This window comes from Rattus rattus, chromosome 6, assembly GCF_011064425.1.
Source record: "Rattus rattus isolate New Zealand chromosome 6, Rrattus_CSIRO_v1, whole genome shotgun sequence".
Lineage (NCBI taxonomy): Eukaryota > Metazoa > Chordata > Mammalia > Rodentia > Muridae > Rattus > Rattus rattus.
In genome coordinates this window covers 305,077-324,745 of record NC_046159.1, presented here as the reverse complement: position 1 = coordinate 324,745, position 19,669 = coordinate 305,077, and the positions used below count along the sequence as shown (strand labels likewise).

General features: G+C 45.9%; 1 protein-coding gene across 1 annotated transcript; it reads left to right on the top strand.

The window, feature by feature from the left end:
• The first annotated feature begins 4,217 nt into the window (after positions 1-4,217).
• On the top strand, positions 4,218-9,887 carry Kcnj8 (potassium inwardly rectifying channel subfamily J member 8). The gene is made up of 2 exons (XM_032907296.1): positions 4,218-4,626; positions 8,076-9,887. Exons 1-2 carry the CDS (start codon positions 4,253-4,255, stop codon positions 8,974-8,976), a joined length of 1,275 nt encoding a protein of 424 aa, XP_032763187.1. The 5' UTR covers positions 4,218-4,252; the 3' UTR covers positions 8,977-9,887.
• The last annotated feature ends 9,782 nt before the right edge of the window (positions 9,888-19,669 follow it).

The following is a 19,669-nucleotide window of genomic DNA, read 5'->3' as shown; positions in this document are numbered from 1 at the left end:
AAGTCAGGCTCCCCAAGGAGCCCTCGACCTGTCCCTGCTGGTTTACAGGTGCGTCGTAGACGCTGGTTAGACTCATTTCTCCTGTGTCGAGGCTTTTGCCCCAATTCCATGGCTGTCTGCTTGTTTACGGAATGTCTTTTTCCCCCTACTTTTCAGCATACTCCACATGGGTCGAGTTTTTCAACTATTAGAATAGATACCAAACAATTCACAGATATCCCCCCCCCCCCGAGCCGGAGCCCTCCCTGCTCTGACCTGAATTAGATGGCACGCTTCATGTTTTGTTTTGTTTTTTTCCACTAGGAACCATTTATTGCCATGTCCTTTTTTTTCCCTGATTTTTTTCCCTCCATCTTTATTAAATTGAGTATTTCGTATTTACATTTCAATTGTTATTACCATTCCCAGTTTCCAGGCCAACATCCCTCTAGCCCCTCCCCCTCCCCTTCTATATGGGTGTTCCCCTCCTCAACCTCCCCCATTACCTCCCTCCCCCCAACAATCCCGTTCACTGGGGTTCAGTCTTGGCAGGACCAAGGGCTTCCCCTTCCACTGGAGCTCTTACTAGGCTATTCATTGCTACCTATGCAGTTGGAGCCCAGGCTCAGTCCATGTATAGTCTTTGGGTAGTGGCTTAGTCCCTGGAAACTCTGGTTGATTGGCATTGTTGTTTATATGGGGTCTTGAGCCCCTTTAAGCTCTTCCAGTTCTTTCTCTGATTCCTTCAATGGGGGTCCCGTTCTCAGTTCAGTGGTTTGCTGTTGGCATTCGCCTATGTATTTGCCATATTCTGGCTGTGTCTCTCAGGAGAGATCTACATCCCGTTCCTGTCGGCCCGCACTTCTTTGCTTCATCCATCTTATCTAGTTTGGTGGCTGTATATGTATGGGCCATGTGTGGGGCAGGCTCTGAATGGGTGTTCCTTCAGCCTCTGTTCTAAACATTGCCTCTCTATTCCCTGCCAAGGGTATTCTTGTTCCCCTTTTAAAGAAGGAGTGAGGCATTCGCATTTTGGTCATCCTTCTTGAGTCTCATGTGTTAGCTTCATATGTTTTTAATTTAACACTTAATACTTTTATCATTTATTTTCTGTGGGTTTTGCCTGTATGTATGTCTGTACACTGGTGCATGCCTGATGCTTACGGAGGTAAGAAGTGGAGATTGAATCCCCTGGAACTGGATTTACGGAAGGTTGTGAGCAACCCCGTGGGTCCTGGAATTTGAACCCAAGTCCTCTGGAAGAGTGGTCAGCGCTCTTAACTGCTGAATCATCTCTCCAGTTCCTCCTTTTCTGTTTTAATTATATCCTTCATTGGGTCAGATCTTAGCAACATCACATCTGTACAGTCACTGTCTGTCTCGTAAGATCAGTCACACCGACACATATTTATATATCCCTAGCTATCTGAACGCAAACTAGATACTTAATAACCAGGCATAGTACATTGATTCTTTAATCCCAGCACTTAGGAAGTTGAGTCAAGAGAACTGCCTTGAATTTGAAGTGTGTCTGGGCTGTATAGTAAACTATAAGTTAGCCTGGGTTACACAACAACGTGCTGTTTTGAAGGACGACGATAACGACGATAAAGTCACGTAAGGAGAGAGTAGTAGCAGTGTAGTTCAGTTGGTAGAGTGTTTGTCTATCGTACACAAGCTCTTAAAAAGTAAAACAAAACAAAAACCAGACATGATGGTCCACACCTGTGATCCCAGCACAAGGAAGAAACAGTCAGGAGAATCAGAAGTTTGAGGTCATCATAGGCTACACAGGAAGTGTGACGCCATCTCGGAATACATGAAACTCTGTCTCCCGAAAAAAAGAGTTTAATGTTTTTGGTGTTAAATTGTTAGACATTAAACTGCACAGCAAGCTGCACTTTAAACTGTATTTCAGTGGTGGAATTCACAGAACAAATGATGACACCTATTTGGCTGTTATCAGACAACAGCATGAATTACTGCAGAAAACAAAGGAAACAAAAAGAATCTCACTGAGAAACAGGACAGACCCTCCAGCATGCAAGGGGTTAAGCAGATCTACGCCTAATGGAAATGGTGGGGGGGGGATTCCTCATTTTCCTTCATTAAAGACTAATTTTAGGTCTTTCTAGTAAATGAACATGTTGTTTATACTTCGTATACTCTCGACCCTCAAGTCTTGGAAAACACATAAAATTTCCAAGAATTAAAGTTTCCATTAATACAAGCGCCAAAAACAGAGGTTTGACCTGAGGGAGAAAGCACATTTCGGTCCCCTGGCTCCTTCTCAAAAGCTATAGAAAGACATTTACTGTATAATCTTTCTTGTGCGCAAAGGAGCAGTCTTATCATCTGACGATCTAGGCGGAGGGAGAGGCCTGCGGCCACAAGTCAGAAGTGAGCCCAGACTGAGCCCAGGGCGACAGCAGGTGTGGTGCAGGGAAGTGGACAGCCACCCTGCTGGGTGTAAATTTTCTTTTTCGGAGGAGACTGTGGATGGGGTTTTTGTTGTCTTCATTTTTGTTTTCCTTTTTGTTTCTTTTGTGTGTTTTTTAGTTCCTGAAAACTGGTCTTAGTTGGTGAAATCATCCTTCAAAAGAATTTCAGCCCTCCCAACCCTCTGTATTCTACCGTGAACAGATCTACAAGCTCAGGGCAGGGACCCCATCCTCACACCACTCTCACCCTACCCAAAACACCTACACTCTCTCCATCTGGTTTTATTTCATCTGAAGCAACCCGATGATTACCACACGTTCCCCCCTCCCCCCGCCAAGTTACACTTTAAAAAATAATAAATTAAATCTCTTTGCGTCAGTGAACTTGGGTTCAGAAAGTTCTCTGAGCAGCGAGCCTTTTAAAGACGTGTGTGCCGGTCTAGCAGCAGAGTCCGAGCTACTGGGAACCGAGCTGGCTTCGCTGGTGTCTCCTCCCCCGGTGGTCCCTCCCTTATGGCCCGCTCCCGGCCTCCCTCCGACTGGCCTCCGCCTCTCCCCGGCTCGCTCGCTCGCTCGGCGGTCTGGCCCAGCCGAGGCGGCTGAGGAACTGGCGGAGCACCGCCACTAGCACATCTACGCCCAGCTCCTACCCCGCCCTCCCAGTGGCCCAGCAGCAGGAGGGGAAAAGCCAAACCCATCCCTCTTCCTCCAGCCCTCCTCCCCGCAGGCACTGTGGTGTGGATCGCACCCTCTAGAGTCCTAACTCAGTTCTGGAGGACCGACATCCCCCGGATATGCACTTCGGGAGGCCCCTGCTCCCGGGATGCGAGAGCTAGGGACCTGTCCGCTCTGTGCGGAGCTCCAGCCGCGGCCGGGCGCGCAACCCTGAGTCTGTAAGTTGCATCGCGCCTCCGGGGGACAGCAGGGGAAGACCGCTACATCCTAGCCAAAAGCCAAACAGCCAAGGTGTACCCAGCCCTGATCAAGCCCTGCCACTCCACTGCCGCGCTCAGCAGTGCCTCTGATCCCCGTGTCGCAAATTAGTTTCCAGTATATAGTATGATTTGTCCAGAGGGAGGGGACAGAAGGCGAGGGGAGGACGCCTTTTAAAACGCATCTCTTAAATCCTTCCAACTTAAAATCAATCATTTTCAAGTTCGGAAATGCATTGTTTGGTACCTTTTTAATTGCAGTTAATATTTTTTTTTTAATGAGCACGAAGCAGTGTCTTTGCTGCAACTAAAAATAAGAATCCTTCCTTCTTTACTTTTAACCTTGCCACTTTATCTAAAAAGTTTAGCAAGTAGATGGTGAATCCAGCTGACTTTATTTTTTTTTCCTCAGGGGCCTTTGTAGGTGGTATCCTTGCCCTAATCCCAAGGCCCAAGAGAAATCTCTTCGACCCTTTCTGTATATACAGAAAATGCTCTAAGATTTGCGTATCTGAGGCTATTTCCACGAGTACTCAGGGAGATAATGGGGCAGGGGGTTTGGGGAAGAGAGAGGGAGAGAGAGAGAGAGGAGAGAGAGAGAGAGAGAGAGAGAGAGAGAGAGAGAGAGAGAGAGAGAGAGAGAGACTGATTCCTCTCTTTCAGATCAAAAGTTTTCCTCTGAGATCCCAGATCTCAGATACAGACTAGGTTCTCGTTTAAATTGATCACATCTTTAATTTAATATGTGTGTAAAGCAGCATCCTTTTGTACTAGAACCCGAGATGAGGAAAAGAAATTGACGGTTTTTAATGATTGTTTCTCTGGTCTAGGAGGACGCGTTGTGGAGGAAAGGAGCCGTGAGTCAGGGCAGGTGCCTAGGCGGGCTATGCTGAAAGGAAGATGCTGGCCAGGAAGAGCATCATCCCGGAGGAGTATGTGCTGGCCCGCATCGCGGCGGAGAACCTGCGCAAACCGCGCATCCGCGACCGCCTCCCCAAAGCCCGCTTCATCGCCAAGAGCGGAGCCTGCAACCTGGCTCACAAGAACATCCGAGAGCAAGGTCGCTTCCTGCAGGACATCTTCACCACCTTGGTAGACCTGAAGTGGCGTCACACGCTGGTCATCTTCACTATGTCCTTCCTCTGCAGCTGGCTGCTCTTCGCTATCATGTGGTGGCTGGTGGCCTTCGCCCACGGGGACATCTATGCTTACATGGAGAAAGGCATCACGGAGAAGAGTGGCTTGGAGTCCGCCGTCTGTGTGACCAATGTCAGGTAAGAATGAAGACGGGTGAGACAGCGGCTGGTCAGTTGTGAAATAAAAGGTTTTCACTGGACAGTTCAGGAACGAAAAGCAAATCTGGGTTGCAGGGTTGGGGCTAATACGTTAAAGTCTTTGTAAATGTAGTTTTATGGGTAGGTTTCTGAGAATGTGAGAATGTGCGGCTGCTTCTTTGTGCTAACCTCATGGGTTCGAAGAATTCTTGACCCCCCCCCAAAAAAAACAGTTCATTTTCACCCCAAGGATGTCCAGTGTGCCCCAGAAAATAGCTCCAGTCAATCAAAAGCATTGTGCAAATACAAGAAATATTTTTCTGTAAAGCATTTTTAACTTTAAAATACACTAAAAGTAAGGTAATTGAAATGAACATAAGCCTTTTCTTATCAAGGTTATTTTAGCATATCTGACAGATTGTTTCAGATTTTAAAAATTAAAGCTTATTCTAAACTTTAGAAGAGACGGTTTTAGTGAGAATCGGTGCAGGTTTTCCCAAAGGAGCCTGAGTAACCACAAGTGCATAGTGAAGTATCCTTCCACAGCTTCCACAGAATAGGAACAGGACAGCTTTTAGGTCACCTAACCTTGGCTTCTGCAAATAGGGATGTTTCAAAGACCGCTAACTTGCATTTGGTTTTCGCAGCTCTCTTTTGTATTCCCATGAGGCAGGCCCCAAACATTGCAACAAGGCAAATTTCTTAAATTTGTTTCTTTGGGTGGGGACCTAATTTATATCAATTGCGAAAAACGATATAAATAAAATAAAACCGTAATAACACTGGGAAAAATTCCAGGGTGTTTTCTGAATCCTAGTCCGAATTCACATGATTTGTGAGGCAGAGAGACGGAAGACACATCATCCAGCCAGGGAAACTGATAAGAACGAGACTTTCAGTGGTCCTGAACCTATACAAGTATCAGAGCATGGCATGGCCAGGAGCTGAGTTTCTCATGATCTTACCTATGCTCCTTCCATTTGGCCAAGTAACTGCCAGGTCAGCGTGTCAAGGACAGAGGTCTCCTGAGACCACACATGGAGTCCAGCTCAGATTTTGCAAGAGAACAATGTACTAGACTGATCTAAGGCTTTACCTTTGGGCAGATAGGACTGTCTTTCCTCAAGCTTTTGCCTCAGTGACAATGTGAATAAGAAGCCCAGGTGAGCAGACAACCAGGGACACAGAGAACAAAGCCCTCTTTGTGTTTCAATGCTTCAAATGTGTTTGAGAGATTTGAAGTTAATGTTATTGTAATGCTGTGTCTCTCACACGTACTGGCATTGACAGGGCTGGTGAGGGCATTCACATTCAAACAAGTTTCCAGTAAACAGGAAAGGAAAAGGTCCTGACAAAGGCAAGTAGGAAAAATGATCATGGCAACCTTGAAAACAAACTAATTTTACTCAAGGCGATCTATCATTACTATTTATGAAAAATTACTCTTCTGGTAAATTTAAATATATATCATCGAAAGAGATTGTTCTTTCTAGGATGCTTTCTAGGAAGAGAATTTTATAGCAATCACTGGTTTCTAAAACCTGCTTCTTGTTACTTCTTATCCAAAGAAGATATTCTGAAGAATATTTATTTCCTAGATGCATTCCTAATGGTGTTGAGCTGTGAGGAATGCTGTCAAAACTACAGTGAAGCAAAGGTGACTTTATCAACCTAACAGTGCTAGCTTTTAGATCACGCTCCTTAGCGTATGTAAAGCCTATTCTCTTCCTAGAGAACTTTGAAGATGTGCATAACTCTAATCGCTTGTGTTTCCATTTCTTTTATAAATTCAATGTCAGGCAAATCATCAAATGTGGAAGCAACTTTTCCTCAGTGGCTATCCAGCAGTATTTCCAAAGTTGCTTGGTTGCTCTCACTTAAGGGTGGTATACTTTCTCCTTTGTGCAGACGACTTTGCAACATGAGTCAGAAAATAGAAACAATGTTATTTTTCTCATTATTATTCAGCTCACACTCTGCCCTCATCCCTTCTCCACTGAAGGCTTTTTTTTTTCCACTTGAGATTGTGAGACAGGTGTCCAGACAATATTGTTCTTACTCTGGATAGAGAAATTGAACTCCAATATAAAAACACAGTTCAGGAACCATCTCCCAAGCCATGGACAGACACGGGACTCTTCTCTGACATACAAACCATTGTTAAACTCAGTGTTAGAGGTGCACCCTCTTCTGAGACCTGTTTCTACTGTCTGTGATGTTTTCCATCCATGACACATATCTCAGGGTGTGCAAGGAGGGCAGAAGTCAGGTCTTAGAGTTTTGCATGAACTGTTTTAGCCACCACAGAGATAAAGGGCTCTTTTCCTACCCCACTTGAAAGCAGATGGATGTGTGGGGACTCACACACTCTCCTGGCTTCCTGCCAAAGGGCAGCGTGTATTGAGTGCTCAAAGTTCAAATGTTTGGTTTGCTCATTGTGCCTGGTATTCATAGATACTATTTTGACAGACTGTAATGTATGGTTTCTCTCCTATGAAGTTAGCGAAGTGTGGACCTGGGGTGAGTGTCAGGAATAGCGGCTGTGAAGAAGCCCCAGCAGTCCTGGGTATGCAGCCAGGCGAGTAATTTGCTAACAACAAAATGTGACTCTTCTCAGCCAGAGATTAAGCAAAATTACCCAGGACTCACTCAAGTCCAGCAGGAGCCCTCCAAACCCTTGTCTATTCGCTTAGATGCGGAGATGTACAACCGCAAAACACCTTCCCAAGAAAATCCTGACACCAGTTGGCTATTTCCCCTTGCTCCTTTGAGAACAGCAGGCCAGATCTGACAGGACTCATGGATGTAGTCATTACGTATACATAGTCTTTGGGTCACATGAAAAACAAGATAATCAATAAAAACTTCTCCAAATGGAAAAAAAAAAAACCCAACTCTCCTTATTAAAATACAAATGTTTTCTGGATGACATGTTTTACACCACATTTTACCACTGTACTGGATTTTGTAAACAGGACAATCAATTACTGGATAATGACTATAGTTCCAGAAGCTACAAATAATACAACATTCAGCCATTACCCAGTAGCTTCCATATGAACTCAAGTCTCTCAAACACAAGTAGGTAATAAATAACAAACACCTAGCTAGTAGAAAATTCCAGAAAGTAAGTTAGGCTTTGGTAAATATGAAATATATCTACAATTTATATTTAGTTGTTTTTTTATGAATGTCTTCACATGGTATATGATCTAGGAAGCATACGAATGGAAAAGGAGAGAGGAGGGGAGAGAGAGAGAAAGGGAGAGGGAGAGGATATCAGAAGGTTGTGGGAGGAGGAGGGAGGGAGAAAGGAGTGGGGAGGGTGCTTGTATTAAAAATGAATCTTTCCCAAGTCACTAGGCTGTAGTAGCAAGTGTGGCTCCTCCTGGGCACTTTCCACCACGCCCACGCTGACCTGGCATTATTTCTGATACCGTTCCTTACAGGTCATTCACTTCTGCGTTTCTCTTCTCCATCGAGGTTCAAGTGACCATTGGGTTTGGAGGGAGAATGATGACTGAGGAGTGCCCTCTGGCCATCACGGTTTTGATTCTGCAGAACATTGTGGGTCTGATCATCAACGCGGTCATGTTGGGCTGCATCTTCATGAAGACGGCCCAGGCCCACAGAAGGGCAGAGACGCTGATTTTCAGCCGCCATGCTGTAATTGCGGTCCGTAATGGCAAGCTGTGCTTCATGTTCCGGGTGGGTGACCTGAGGAAAAGCATGATCATTAGCGCCTCGGTGCGCATCCAGGTGGTCAAGAAAACCACGACGCCAGAAGGGGAGGTGGTGCCTATTCACCAGCAGGACATTCCTGTAGATAACCCCATCGAGAGCAATAACATCTTCCTAGTGGCCCCTTTGATCATCTGCCATGTGATTGATAAGCGTAGCCCCCTGTACGATATCTCAGCCACTGACCTTGTCAATCAAGACCTGGAGGTCATAGTGATTCTCGAGGGCGTGGTGGAAACCACGGGCATCACCACGCAAGCGCGGACCTCCTACATTGCAGAGGAGATCCAGTGGGGACACCGCTTCGTGTCGATTGTGACTGAGGAGGAGGGAGTATACTCTGTGGACTATTCTAAATTTGGTAATACTGTGAAAGTGGCGGCGCCAAGATGCAGTGCCCGGGAGCTGGACGAGAAACCTTCCATCTTGATTCAGACCCTCCAAAAGAGTGAACTGTCGCACCAGAATTCTCTGAGGAAGCGCAACTCTATGAGAAGAAACAACTCCATGAGGAGGAGCAACTCCATCCGGAGGAATAACTCTTCCCTCATGGTGCCCAAGGTGCAGTTCATGACTCCAGAAGGAAACCAGTGCCCATCAGAATCATGAGGGCAGGACGACCCTAGACAGCCACTCACTGAGTCCCGATGACTGACAGACCATCCTGAGACAGTTCGCTGAGTTCTGGTGATCGAAATATCGGACCCGTCGCCAATTCAGGGCTGGAACACAACAGTATTTGTATTTTAAGGCACTGAAAAATATTCATATTTGAGAAATTAAACCTCTTGTATAAATAAACAGTAGTACACAAAGCAGAGGGCTTGCGGTTCACACTTGTTTCCCCACACAGAGTGCCGCAGCAGCGACACTTTTAGACATTTTTAGAGGCATGGAGTCACATAGAGATGATATCACCTTCTAAGATCCCTGCTCAGGTCTGTGGCCAAAGAGAACCGCAGTTTTCCCTTTCCTATTCTGTTTATTTGGGTTTTGGTTTGAAGCATTCTTTTTGGCTTGTCTTTCTGAGTTTGGGTTGCCATAGAAACCTGAGCCCGTCCTCTCTGATCCTCCTCTCATCTGGAAACTCTGTTTTCTTCCCAGCAGCCTTTGCAGTCCGAGTCAGTTGGTCTGCATGTCTGAGCTTCTGTCACTTAGCAGAGATGAGATCTTCTACCAGAGCCCAGGTTCATCCTCCTTAACTCCTGAGCCCTCAAGTAAGGGCAGAGTAGAGAGATGTCCTGGATTTACACAGTGTGTGGTGTGGTAAAACATGGAAACTAGGCAGCTGTGTAGCCTTTTAGTCAGAGTTTGGGGCTTGAATTTATTTCATATATGAGCCATTGGACCTCACAGGTCATCGGGAATGTGTTCAAATCTAACCTTAAAAGACACATGATTCTAACCAGGTGGGCTAAGTTGACTGCTCCCAAGAAATCTGTGACTTGGAACTCTAGACTCAAAGATCAAACGGGTACTTGCAGCTCTGCTTGCCTGTTTAATAAAGTTCTCAAAACCCACTACTGTGTCTGTTGAAGCCATTGCTTCGGGTGTGGGAGTCTTGTGAAGAGTTGGGGTGGGGACTGAAGGAACCCACAAGGGATAGGGACCCCACAAGAAGACCAGTAGAGTCAACTCGCCTTGACCCCTAGGGGGTTCCCATACACCAACCATAAATGATCTACCCCACCCCACGCACATATGTAGCAGAAGTAGCTTGATCTTCATGTGGAGTACTTAGCGAACATGGAACAAACATGGGCTTGGTTTCCAGCACCTCACAGCATAAAGCAAGTGTGGTGAGGCAGCACCTGTTATCGTAGCCTGAGAGGTTGAGGAGGAAGGTCAGAAGTTCAGGTAAGCCTCAGCTACACATCAAGTCTGAGGCCAGCCTGGACCACTCCACCCCCAAAAGAAAAGGAAAGAAAGAAAGAAAAAAAACCAATGAGCAACAAAAGCCCACACAATGCTTTGTTCCCACTCACACACCCGGTCTTCTCTCCAATCGTCCCGCCATTCACACCAATATTCAGAAGTCATACTTTATGTCTGCTTCATAGCTTCTATGCTGTTCACTAGTAAATATATCCAGAATGCAACTGTTTCCCTGTACTACTACCCTCTTCCTGGTCCAGGAAGGCCTGCTCCCCACAGGGTGCACATGAGGTAGGCCTGACAGTTGTTGAAATATTGAGACATTTCTTTAGAAGTAACTGAAAAAAATTCCTTTATGAAACAGTGTAACAGCAATTGCAGATTCAGAACCAATTGTGGGAAGGGTTTTTCGTGCTGATGTCCCAAGGTGGCTAAGCAAACCAGCAAGCAGCTGGCAGGGTGGCCACAGGGATATGCACAATGCTGCCTGCTCTGTCGGAAAAGCAGATGGTCCTGGAAGGCCACAGGCTGCGGGGTAGGAAACACTGGGTGCGATGTAGGATTTCTGAATCTGGTGACGGAGAATGTCCTACAAACCGAGCATGGGCAATTCCTCTGGTCACTTGTCATTGCTGGATAACAAAGATATAGTGACTATCACATTGATGGGGGTCTGATGGGGCACTCTGGGTCAAGTCATGGCTTAGAATGCTATTAAGTGACAGTCACATTGGGTAAATGCTCACAAAACAACCTCTAAAAATCTGCAGGTCCTTTAGAATTAATAAGACCCCATGGCCTACTTCTATATTCACTGCATTAGTGATTTGGAGAACCATACCCTTTATTTTAGACAACTAGAATGTCATAGACTGTGATAGCTTACTCTGCAGTGAGCTTGAGAACCTGGGATCAAGACCAGAAAGCATCAGGCATGGTGGCACACTCTCGTAATCCCAGGGTGCTGGGAGGTGAAGCAGGCAGATATCTGACTCACCGGCCAGAGAGCCCAACCTACTTGGTGAGCTCCAAGCCAGTGAGAGAACTTGTCTTGAGGACAAGGTGGATGGTGACTGAGAAACAAACCACACTCAAGGGTGTCCTCGATCTCCTCTATATGGGAGCACATGCACACACACACACACACACACACACACACACACACACACACACACATTTGCTCCCTCTTTTTCTGTATGTATGTATGCTTTTATATGTACATGTGCATACATAATTATACTTCTTTATTAAGTTTATTATTTTATATATTTTTAAAAGATTTATTTATTTATTATATATGACTACACTGTCACTGTCTTCAAACACACCAGAAGAGGGCATTGGATCCCATTACAGATGGTTGTGAGCCACCATGTGGTTGCTGAGATTTGAACTCAGGACCTCTGGAAGAGCAGTCAGTGTTCCTAGCTGCTGAGCCATCTTTCCAGCCCTGTTCTATATTCAATATTTAAAGTTTTTCTTCCCACTTAAGTCTTCATAGAACAGCCATACTTTTTCAGATCACTAATCATGTTACAGTAAAACTCTCCCTTTCTCTATTCACTTTACATCCAGATTGCAGACACCTCCTACCTCCCAGTCCCTCTTCATACAGTACCACCCCTATCTCCCTCTCCCCTTCCCTGATAACAGGTAGATGTCCCCTGGGTACCAAGCCATCAAGTCACTGTAGGAATAGACACATCCTCTCCCACTGAGGCCAGACAAGGTATCCATGGCAGGCAGCAGCCAGGGACAGCCCCATTCCAGTTGTTAGGGGACCCACATGAAGATCAAGCTATGTACTTCTGCTACATATGTGCGTGGGGTGGGGTAGGTCCAGATCATTTATGCTCTTTATTGGTGTATGGGAACCCTTAGGGGTCAAGGTTAGCTGACTCTACTGGTCTTCTTGTGGGGTCCCTATCCCTTGTGGGTTCCTTCAATCCCCCGCCGACAACTCTTCACAACACTCCCTGGGCTCTGTCTAATGTTTGACTGCGGGTCTCCACATCTGTTTCAGTCAGCTGCTGGGTGGGGGCTCTCAGAGTACAGTTGTGCTGGGCTCCTCTCTGCAAGGATAATAGAGCAACGTTAATAGGCAGGGATTGCTTCTTGTCCATGGGGTGGATCTCAAGTTGGACCAGTCATTGGTTGGCCACCCCTCAGTCTCTGCTCCGTCTTTGTCCCTGCACTTCTTGTAGACACATTTTGGGTCAAAGGCTTTGTGGGTGGGTTGATGTCCTTATCCCTCTACTGGGAGTCTTGCCTGGCTACAGGAGGTGGCCACCCAGGTTCCATATTCCCCACTGCTAGGAGTCTCAGTTAGAGTCACCCACATAGACTCTAGGATTCCCCATCCTAGGTTTTGGGCACATCCTAGAGACGCCCTCCCCACCCTGGCCCTGCCAGTCACCAATTTCTGTTCACACTTCTGGCCCTCTCTCAAACACTTTCCAGACATCTGATCCCTTCCCCATTCCCCTCCCCATCCTTTCTCCCCCCAGTTCCCTCCCTCCATCCACTCTCATGACAATTTTATTTCCCCTTCTGAGTGAGATTTAACAATCCTCCCTTGGGCCCTCCTTGTTAGTATTTTGGGGTCTGTGGATTATAGTGTGGGTATCCTGCACTTTTGGCTAATAGCCACTTGTAAGTGAGTACACACCATTGGTGTCCTTTTGGGCCCAGGTTACCTTACACTATAACTCTTCTTAAAAGACTCGTATGGCTTCCCTTTTTCTCAAGATGAAAAAGAAAAATCCTTTCCCAGCTCCATAAAGCACTACTTCTAGTCATGAGCAATTTCAACTACACTCATCTTTCTGTTCTTAGGGGAGGGTTTTTGTGGTTGGTGTGTGTGTGTGTGTGTGTGTGTGTGTGTGTGTGAGTGTGTGTGTGTGTGCATGTATGTGTGTATATGTGTGTACGTGTGTGTGTATGTGTGTGTATACCTGTGGATGTATGTGTGTGTATGTGCGTGTACTTGTGTGTATGTGTGTATATGTGTATATGTGTGTGGATGTATGTGTGTGTGCGTGTGTGTACATGTGTGTGTGTGTGTATATGTGTATATATGTGTGGATGTATGTGTGTGTGCGTGTGTGTACATGTGTGTGTGACTGTGTATGTGCGTGTGTGTGTGTGTGTGTGTGTGTGTGTGCTTTACAACCTCTTTCTTTGTAGCTTATGCTGCCCTGGGACTCACTTCGCTGGCTTCAGACTCACAGCAATTCTCTTCCTGTATGTAGTTCCCAAGGAGGCCAGAGGAGGCCTCAAGAGCCCTGGAGCTGGAGTTGCAGATGTGTGAGAGCCCCCATGTGAGTCCTGGGAACCGAACTCAGGTCCTGTGTCAGAACAGCAAGCACTCTTAGCTGCTGAGCTGTTCTCCCCAGCCTCAGGAGCCATCATTTAGCAAGCAAGGAAACCAACAGATCCTTAAACAACATCATCTACCATCTGAATGACAAAACCCATGGGATTATCCAGTAGGAAACTCTCTCGTGTTTGGGTCCCTTTTGGAAAACAATTGTACGTCTTTAGGGGAATGTTTTGCTCTTTCCTCTTTTTAGCCTTTTGTCACAGAGAAGTTCAAACACGCAGAACAGAGCAGGTATGACTATAACGACCGCCATATGCTCACTGCTTGCCTCAATAGTGCCTCACGGGTGGTGTGCTCACCGTGGTGGCTTGGGTGTGAAATGTCCACTGTGGGTTTATGTGTTTGAATACTCGGTCCCTAACTGAGGTCGGAAGGTGTGGAACGTTTAGAAAGTAGAGCCAGTGGGAGGACGTGAGTCACAAGAAACCAGGCTTGAGGTTTGAGAGCATGGTCCCACTTCCTGTCTGCTCTCTGCTTACTAACTGTGGATGCATCGACCAGCCACGTCCTGTGGCTACTGCCATGCCTTCTTTGCCCCGATGGAGTATATCCTATCAATTATATGCATTTGGCATGCGCATATGTGTACATGCATGAGAGCAGTGCCCACGGGGATGAGACCTAGGCATCAGATCTGCTGGAGTTGGAGTTCTCTGTGGCTATGCACTGCCATGTGAGTGCTGAACTCTGGGAGAGACACAGGTGCCCTTACCATGCAGCTGCCTCTGCAGCCCCAAGTAAAACTGTCCTGGAACCAGGAATCGGACGTCACATACTGCCTTCTGTTTGAAGTCTTTCTGTAACCCAATGGTCACGTTCCCAGAAGAGCAAAAGCTGTAGCCGTGAACTAAGAAGAAGGAGTCTGGGAAGAGAGGACATCTACCAGCCTCCTGGCACTGTGTATTTAACCAAATTCTGTGATAAATAGTCTGAAGGCGAGAGCAGGGGTGTGGGGATTGAAATGATGTATGGTTGCAATTTATTAATGAAATGATTTATGAAATACAGATAAGTAGGCTGATGGGAGGTTTGAAAGGGTTAGTAAGAGCAATTTGGTAAAAGCAGAGAATTTTAGCCTCAGTAGCTTATAGCTCTGTGTGATACCTCTCTCTCCCTTCCTCTCTGTCTCTTTCTCTCTCTCTCCCTCCCTCCCTCTGTGTGTGTGTGTGTGTGTCTGTCTCTGTCTCTCTCTTTCAATCTCTATTTATCTATATTATCTATATCTACATATATACCATAACCTATATCTATATAATAACATATATAATAATTTATATATCTGTGTATCTCTATATCTCTGTCAATATAGATGATATAGACAGGCAGATGCAGTCCTTGGTGAACTTGAAGAGATATAAAGTGTTGAGAATGAAGCTGGAAAATGAACCCAGGAAGCCACATCGGAGTCCAGCTAGAAAAGCCTTGACTGCCGTTCCTGAAAAAGTCGGTCTTTCTCCAGTTGTCTATGTGAATACCTGAAGCCTTTAGAGAACTCCGTTGATTTGTAGCATTTTCAACTGAGAAGCAGATTTTGGCTTTAATTTTGCATACAACACATTTCACCCTTTGCTTTGTCAACACACACCGAAGCGGTCCAAGGGTATATAGATATTTAGCCTCAATCTGTGTGTGTGTGCACACATGTCTGTGTGTGAAGATGGTGCATGTGGTAGGTGTGCGCTGGTGCAAATGAGCATGTGGAGGCCAGAGATTGATACTAGATACCTTATTCTTTGCTGCTTTATTTTTTGAGAAAGGGTCTCCTCTCATTGACTGACCTGGGGCTCATCACTGCGGATAGGCTGGCTGGTCAGCAGCTTCAGGAAGCCGATTGTTGCTACTCCTGTCGTGTTGGAGTTGGTGCACGAAGCTGTGACAGGCTTTGAGGTGGGTTCTGGGTCCAAACCCAGTTCTTTCTGCACACTTGCACCCCGAGCACTTCACCAAGTGGGTCATATCCTCCCTGCTGAGCGTTCATTCAAACAAACCGTTTTTGATACAATAGTTTCACCTCAGTTACCCCCAAGAGAGCCTCAGAGGGACAGAGGCAGGGCTTACACTGAAGAGAGCTGTAGAAGTCTTGCAGAGGGAGAGAGCCACTTGAAAAAGACGATCAATAAAGATGTAAGCCCTTTAAAGCAGAATTGGCTCCAATGTCCTATCTTGACCTGACATTAAAGGCTGATTAAGATTTCCACGGACTTGAACTTGAATCTTTGCAGTAAATTACTGTCAGTGTAATTGGAGTCACATCCTCCGAAGGTCTGTGGGGAGTTCCCATCACATTTGATGAGAATCTTGTAGAAAGATCCTGGGAAGAGCGTGGCCCCTAAGCTTCCTCTTGAGCTGCCTGTAGGGTTTGTTGTGAATGCTTTCACACACTGCTCCTCGGAGACACAAATTTTAGTCCTCTCTCTACCTTCTACATCCTGAAAGTAACTAAATGAAGGGGATACAGAGGTCTTTTCACTCTTTCCTCTTTATCTGAGACTAATTTAGTCATCAAAGAGGAATGCGCTCTCCCTATAAACTGCAGAGCGCAAAACAATATCAACAGGAGCAGGAAATGCTTCACCATGCTCACTGGTGACACTGTCCTCCCTGGAGGTCATTTCCTTGGGCCACTGGAGGATTGCGAGTTCTGAGTCACTCTGTCAGACCAAGGCCAAGGGCACTTGGAGCGTCTATGGGCTGGGGATCCTAGAATTTCACTCAGAGAGAGAGCTTTGGAATTCTGACAAAGAACAGCCACGAATTGTCAGCTAACACTGTGTGGCTGGGAAAGAAGAAAGCCAGGAAAGGGAACAGCTCTGAGGTGAGCAGTGTGGTGCTTCCGCTCCCAGAAATCGGCAAAGCAACACTGTCATGGCCCAGGCACGTCCCCTGTCTTCCTGTGCCTAAGTAACTAGAGGGTGGGTGTGATTTTGATTTTGACATGAAAATGTCCCTTCTGCATTTCTGGAACGTGTCCCAGGTTTTTGGTTTGTTTGTTTGTTTGTTTTTGTTTCCTGTTTCAGGTTTTCCATCTGATCTCTTTCGGGTAGAGTTGCCGTATCTCTTAGCTTTCCCTTAGAGAAAACAAACACGCCTGGGTATGTTTTGCTCAACGGCCAATGTCAGAAATGGCAGATTGTTGCATTTAAATCACTAAAAGGATAAATAGACTTGCGGGACGAAACTCTCCGCTGTATGCAGCCTGCCTCGTTTGCATTCAGCTCCGTCGAGTTTCACACGTGGCAGTCTGGAAGCCACAAAACTATCAAGGGCGGTAGACTGGGAAAAAGCAAGTGGAGTGGGCAGATAGAGTGTCTCCACAGCAAAGATCTGGGAATTAGGTTTGAAAAAAACTTTATTTCTGCCCTAGAGAAAAAGTGTAATGAATTTGCCCTGTACTGAGAATCTGATTGGCTGAAGAGACGGCTCTGTGGTTAAGAATGTTTGCTGCTCAAGCAGAAGACTCAGGTTCCATTCTCACGGCTTCTCTTGGCAGCGCACAACCATCTGTAACTCCAGTTCCAGGGAATTTGGCTCCCTCTTCTGGCCTCCTTGGGTACTGCACACATTTAGCGAGTTCGCATACATGCAAGCAAAAATACCCACAAGCGTCGAACAAGGAAACCTTAAATGCTTTTTCCTTAGTTGTAGTTCCCTTGTTTAACCTCCCGCATCCCAGAACAAGCTCTTTCTGTGTGTTTTCCTGTGCGGTGTCTGTTAGGAAACAGTTCCACGTTCATTGCGATGCTCTCTACGGCCTATTTCCGTTCTTGACAATCACACACTCTGTCTTCGAGGTGCAGAGTGCAGACACTCAAGAGGAAAGAGCACAGTGTGCAAGAGCTTCTGTCTAACTAGGGGTAGTTTTGCCTGAAATGGAACTCTCTGTAAGTGCGATTGTGTTCCAGGTTTCTTTAAAAAAAAAATATAGATGCTTATGTCAAATTTAAGAATGCCAAAATTTTAATCTGTATACCAAGGGGCTGGAGAGGTAGATCGGGAGTTAGGGTGCTTACTGCTCTTTTAGAGGACTTGCCTTCAGTTCCTAGCACCCGTTTTGGGTGACGGACAGTTGCCTGTAACTCCGGCTCCGGGACATTTTGACATTATCTTCTGGCTTCCATGGGTACTAAATGTAAATATGCAAACCCACACAGAAAAACACATATTTTAAAAATATACCAGCATATGCAATTTGAAAACAAATTACGAGCAAATGTGACAAAATTTTTAATTATTTAAAAATTAAATTAAAAACACTAAACACGAAATTAAACTTAAATTTAAAAGGAAAACATTGGATATAACTTCAGTCGCAATGCTTCACATCACCAGTGCCCTCTGCTTTTTTCTGCATCACTCTGGGCGACCCACGATATCTTTGGGAATGAAGCCACAAGCCTTCCTAGAATCTGGAGGCCCAAGAATCCCCTAGTGTGAATCACTGCCTGAACTTGAAAGAACACAGGGTGTCAGGGCCCTGTGACAGCCCTGTCTCCATGTCTGTCCTTGCCACTCATCCCTGAACCCAGGACCCTGTGACAGTCCTGTCTCCACATCTGTCCCTGCCACTCATCTCTGAACCCAGGCCCCTGTGACAGCACTGTCCACGTCTGCCCCTGCCACCCATCCCTGAACGGGGGATTTCCTGAACTCTGCGGCTGTCAATCATCTCCCTAGTCCAAGTCTCCAGGATGAGTCAGGATAAGAGGTCTCAGGCAGCCTGGTTTTCTCTTCCCACCAACTCTTTCCATCTTTCTTATCTTTCCAGGCATTCCTTGGAACTTCTTTTATACTAATAAAAAGAATAACAATGCAAGACTGCAGGAGATTAATTTGGATTGGAATTTTTTGACTGTGACAGATGCAGTGGGGTCAGATGAAGCCATTGCCTCCCATGTGAGTGAGGGATTCTACTCAGAATCTCCCACAGTTTCCGATTCGCTCGCTTGGCATTGCTTAATGATGCACATTTCTGGAAAGTGTAGCATCAGAGAATGGGGGGCTGACAGCTTCTCCTTCAACTTCTTTCCCTGCGTTAAATTACTTGGTGTTAAGACATTCTTGTTGGAAGACTAAGGCACAGCACTTGATGCAAGGGTGAGACTTCAGGAACTGACTTGGTTGTCAGCAGCCATGGAAGGAGCTGGGGTCTAGCCCCCATGGTCTTCTTGTGTGGGCATCATCATTATCTCAGGGATCTATTGGGCGTTCTAGAACAAATTCACTGACTCTCCCTTGTCATTGGACTGTTGGTGCCTTACCTGTTAAAGAGCCCTTCTTTTCTGTCTATTGGCTAGTATTGCTGTAGGGACATCTCCTGTGAAATCACTAAAACAGTATTAGATGTGGTAATTATGGTTGTAGTATAAAATGCATTAAGATCTTACTATTATGAAGATGCTGTACTGATGAGAAATTACTACTATCTGGCCTTGGAACCAGGAACATTCTAGGAAAGTGCTGTGACAATCGGATATACTCCTACACTGAACTGAATCTTTAGTAACTTTGCACATAGGCACAGAGTAATGTGCTAATAAAGGAAGGGGACACTCTTTCACAAATGTGGTTTCAGCTGTTTGCATAACTGTGCTCCCATAAACCTGCGTGGCAAAGTCAGTACCTCACTGTGACCTCTTAATCAGCAGAGCTAAGGTCAGCTCCAGCTGGGAGTGACCACAGCACAGCTTAGCATGTTAGTTGCCCAGCGCTTCCCTCTGAATTGAAATATTTTTTCTTGGAGGAAGAATAGAAGCCCATAAGACCCAAGAAGGTAAAGAACTCTCAAGGCTTGAGGAGCCCACATTACAAGATTCACAAAGATTCCTCCCCAAGGTTCTGCAAGCTGTTGACATGTCAGTAGTTTTGTCTGCACTTGGGTTCAAATTGGGTCTTCACCCATGTTGGAGTGGGCTTTTCAGGCACCCATGCTCCTGTGAGAAGCCCCTCACCCATGCTTCAGCAAGTAGCTCCTCCCACATATTCCAATAAGTAATCTCAATAAAATGATTTGTTCACCAACCTAGACTTGGATGGAATCCTTTCTTT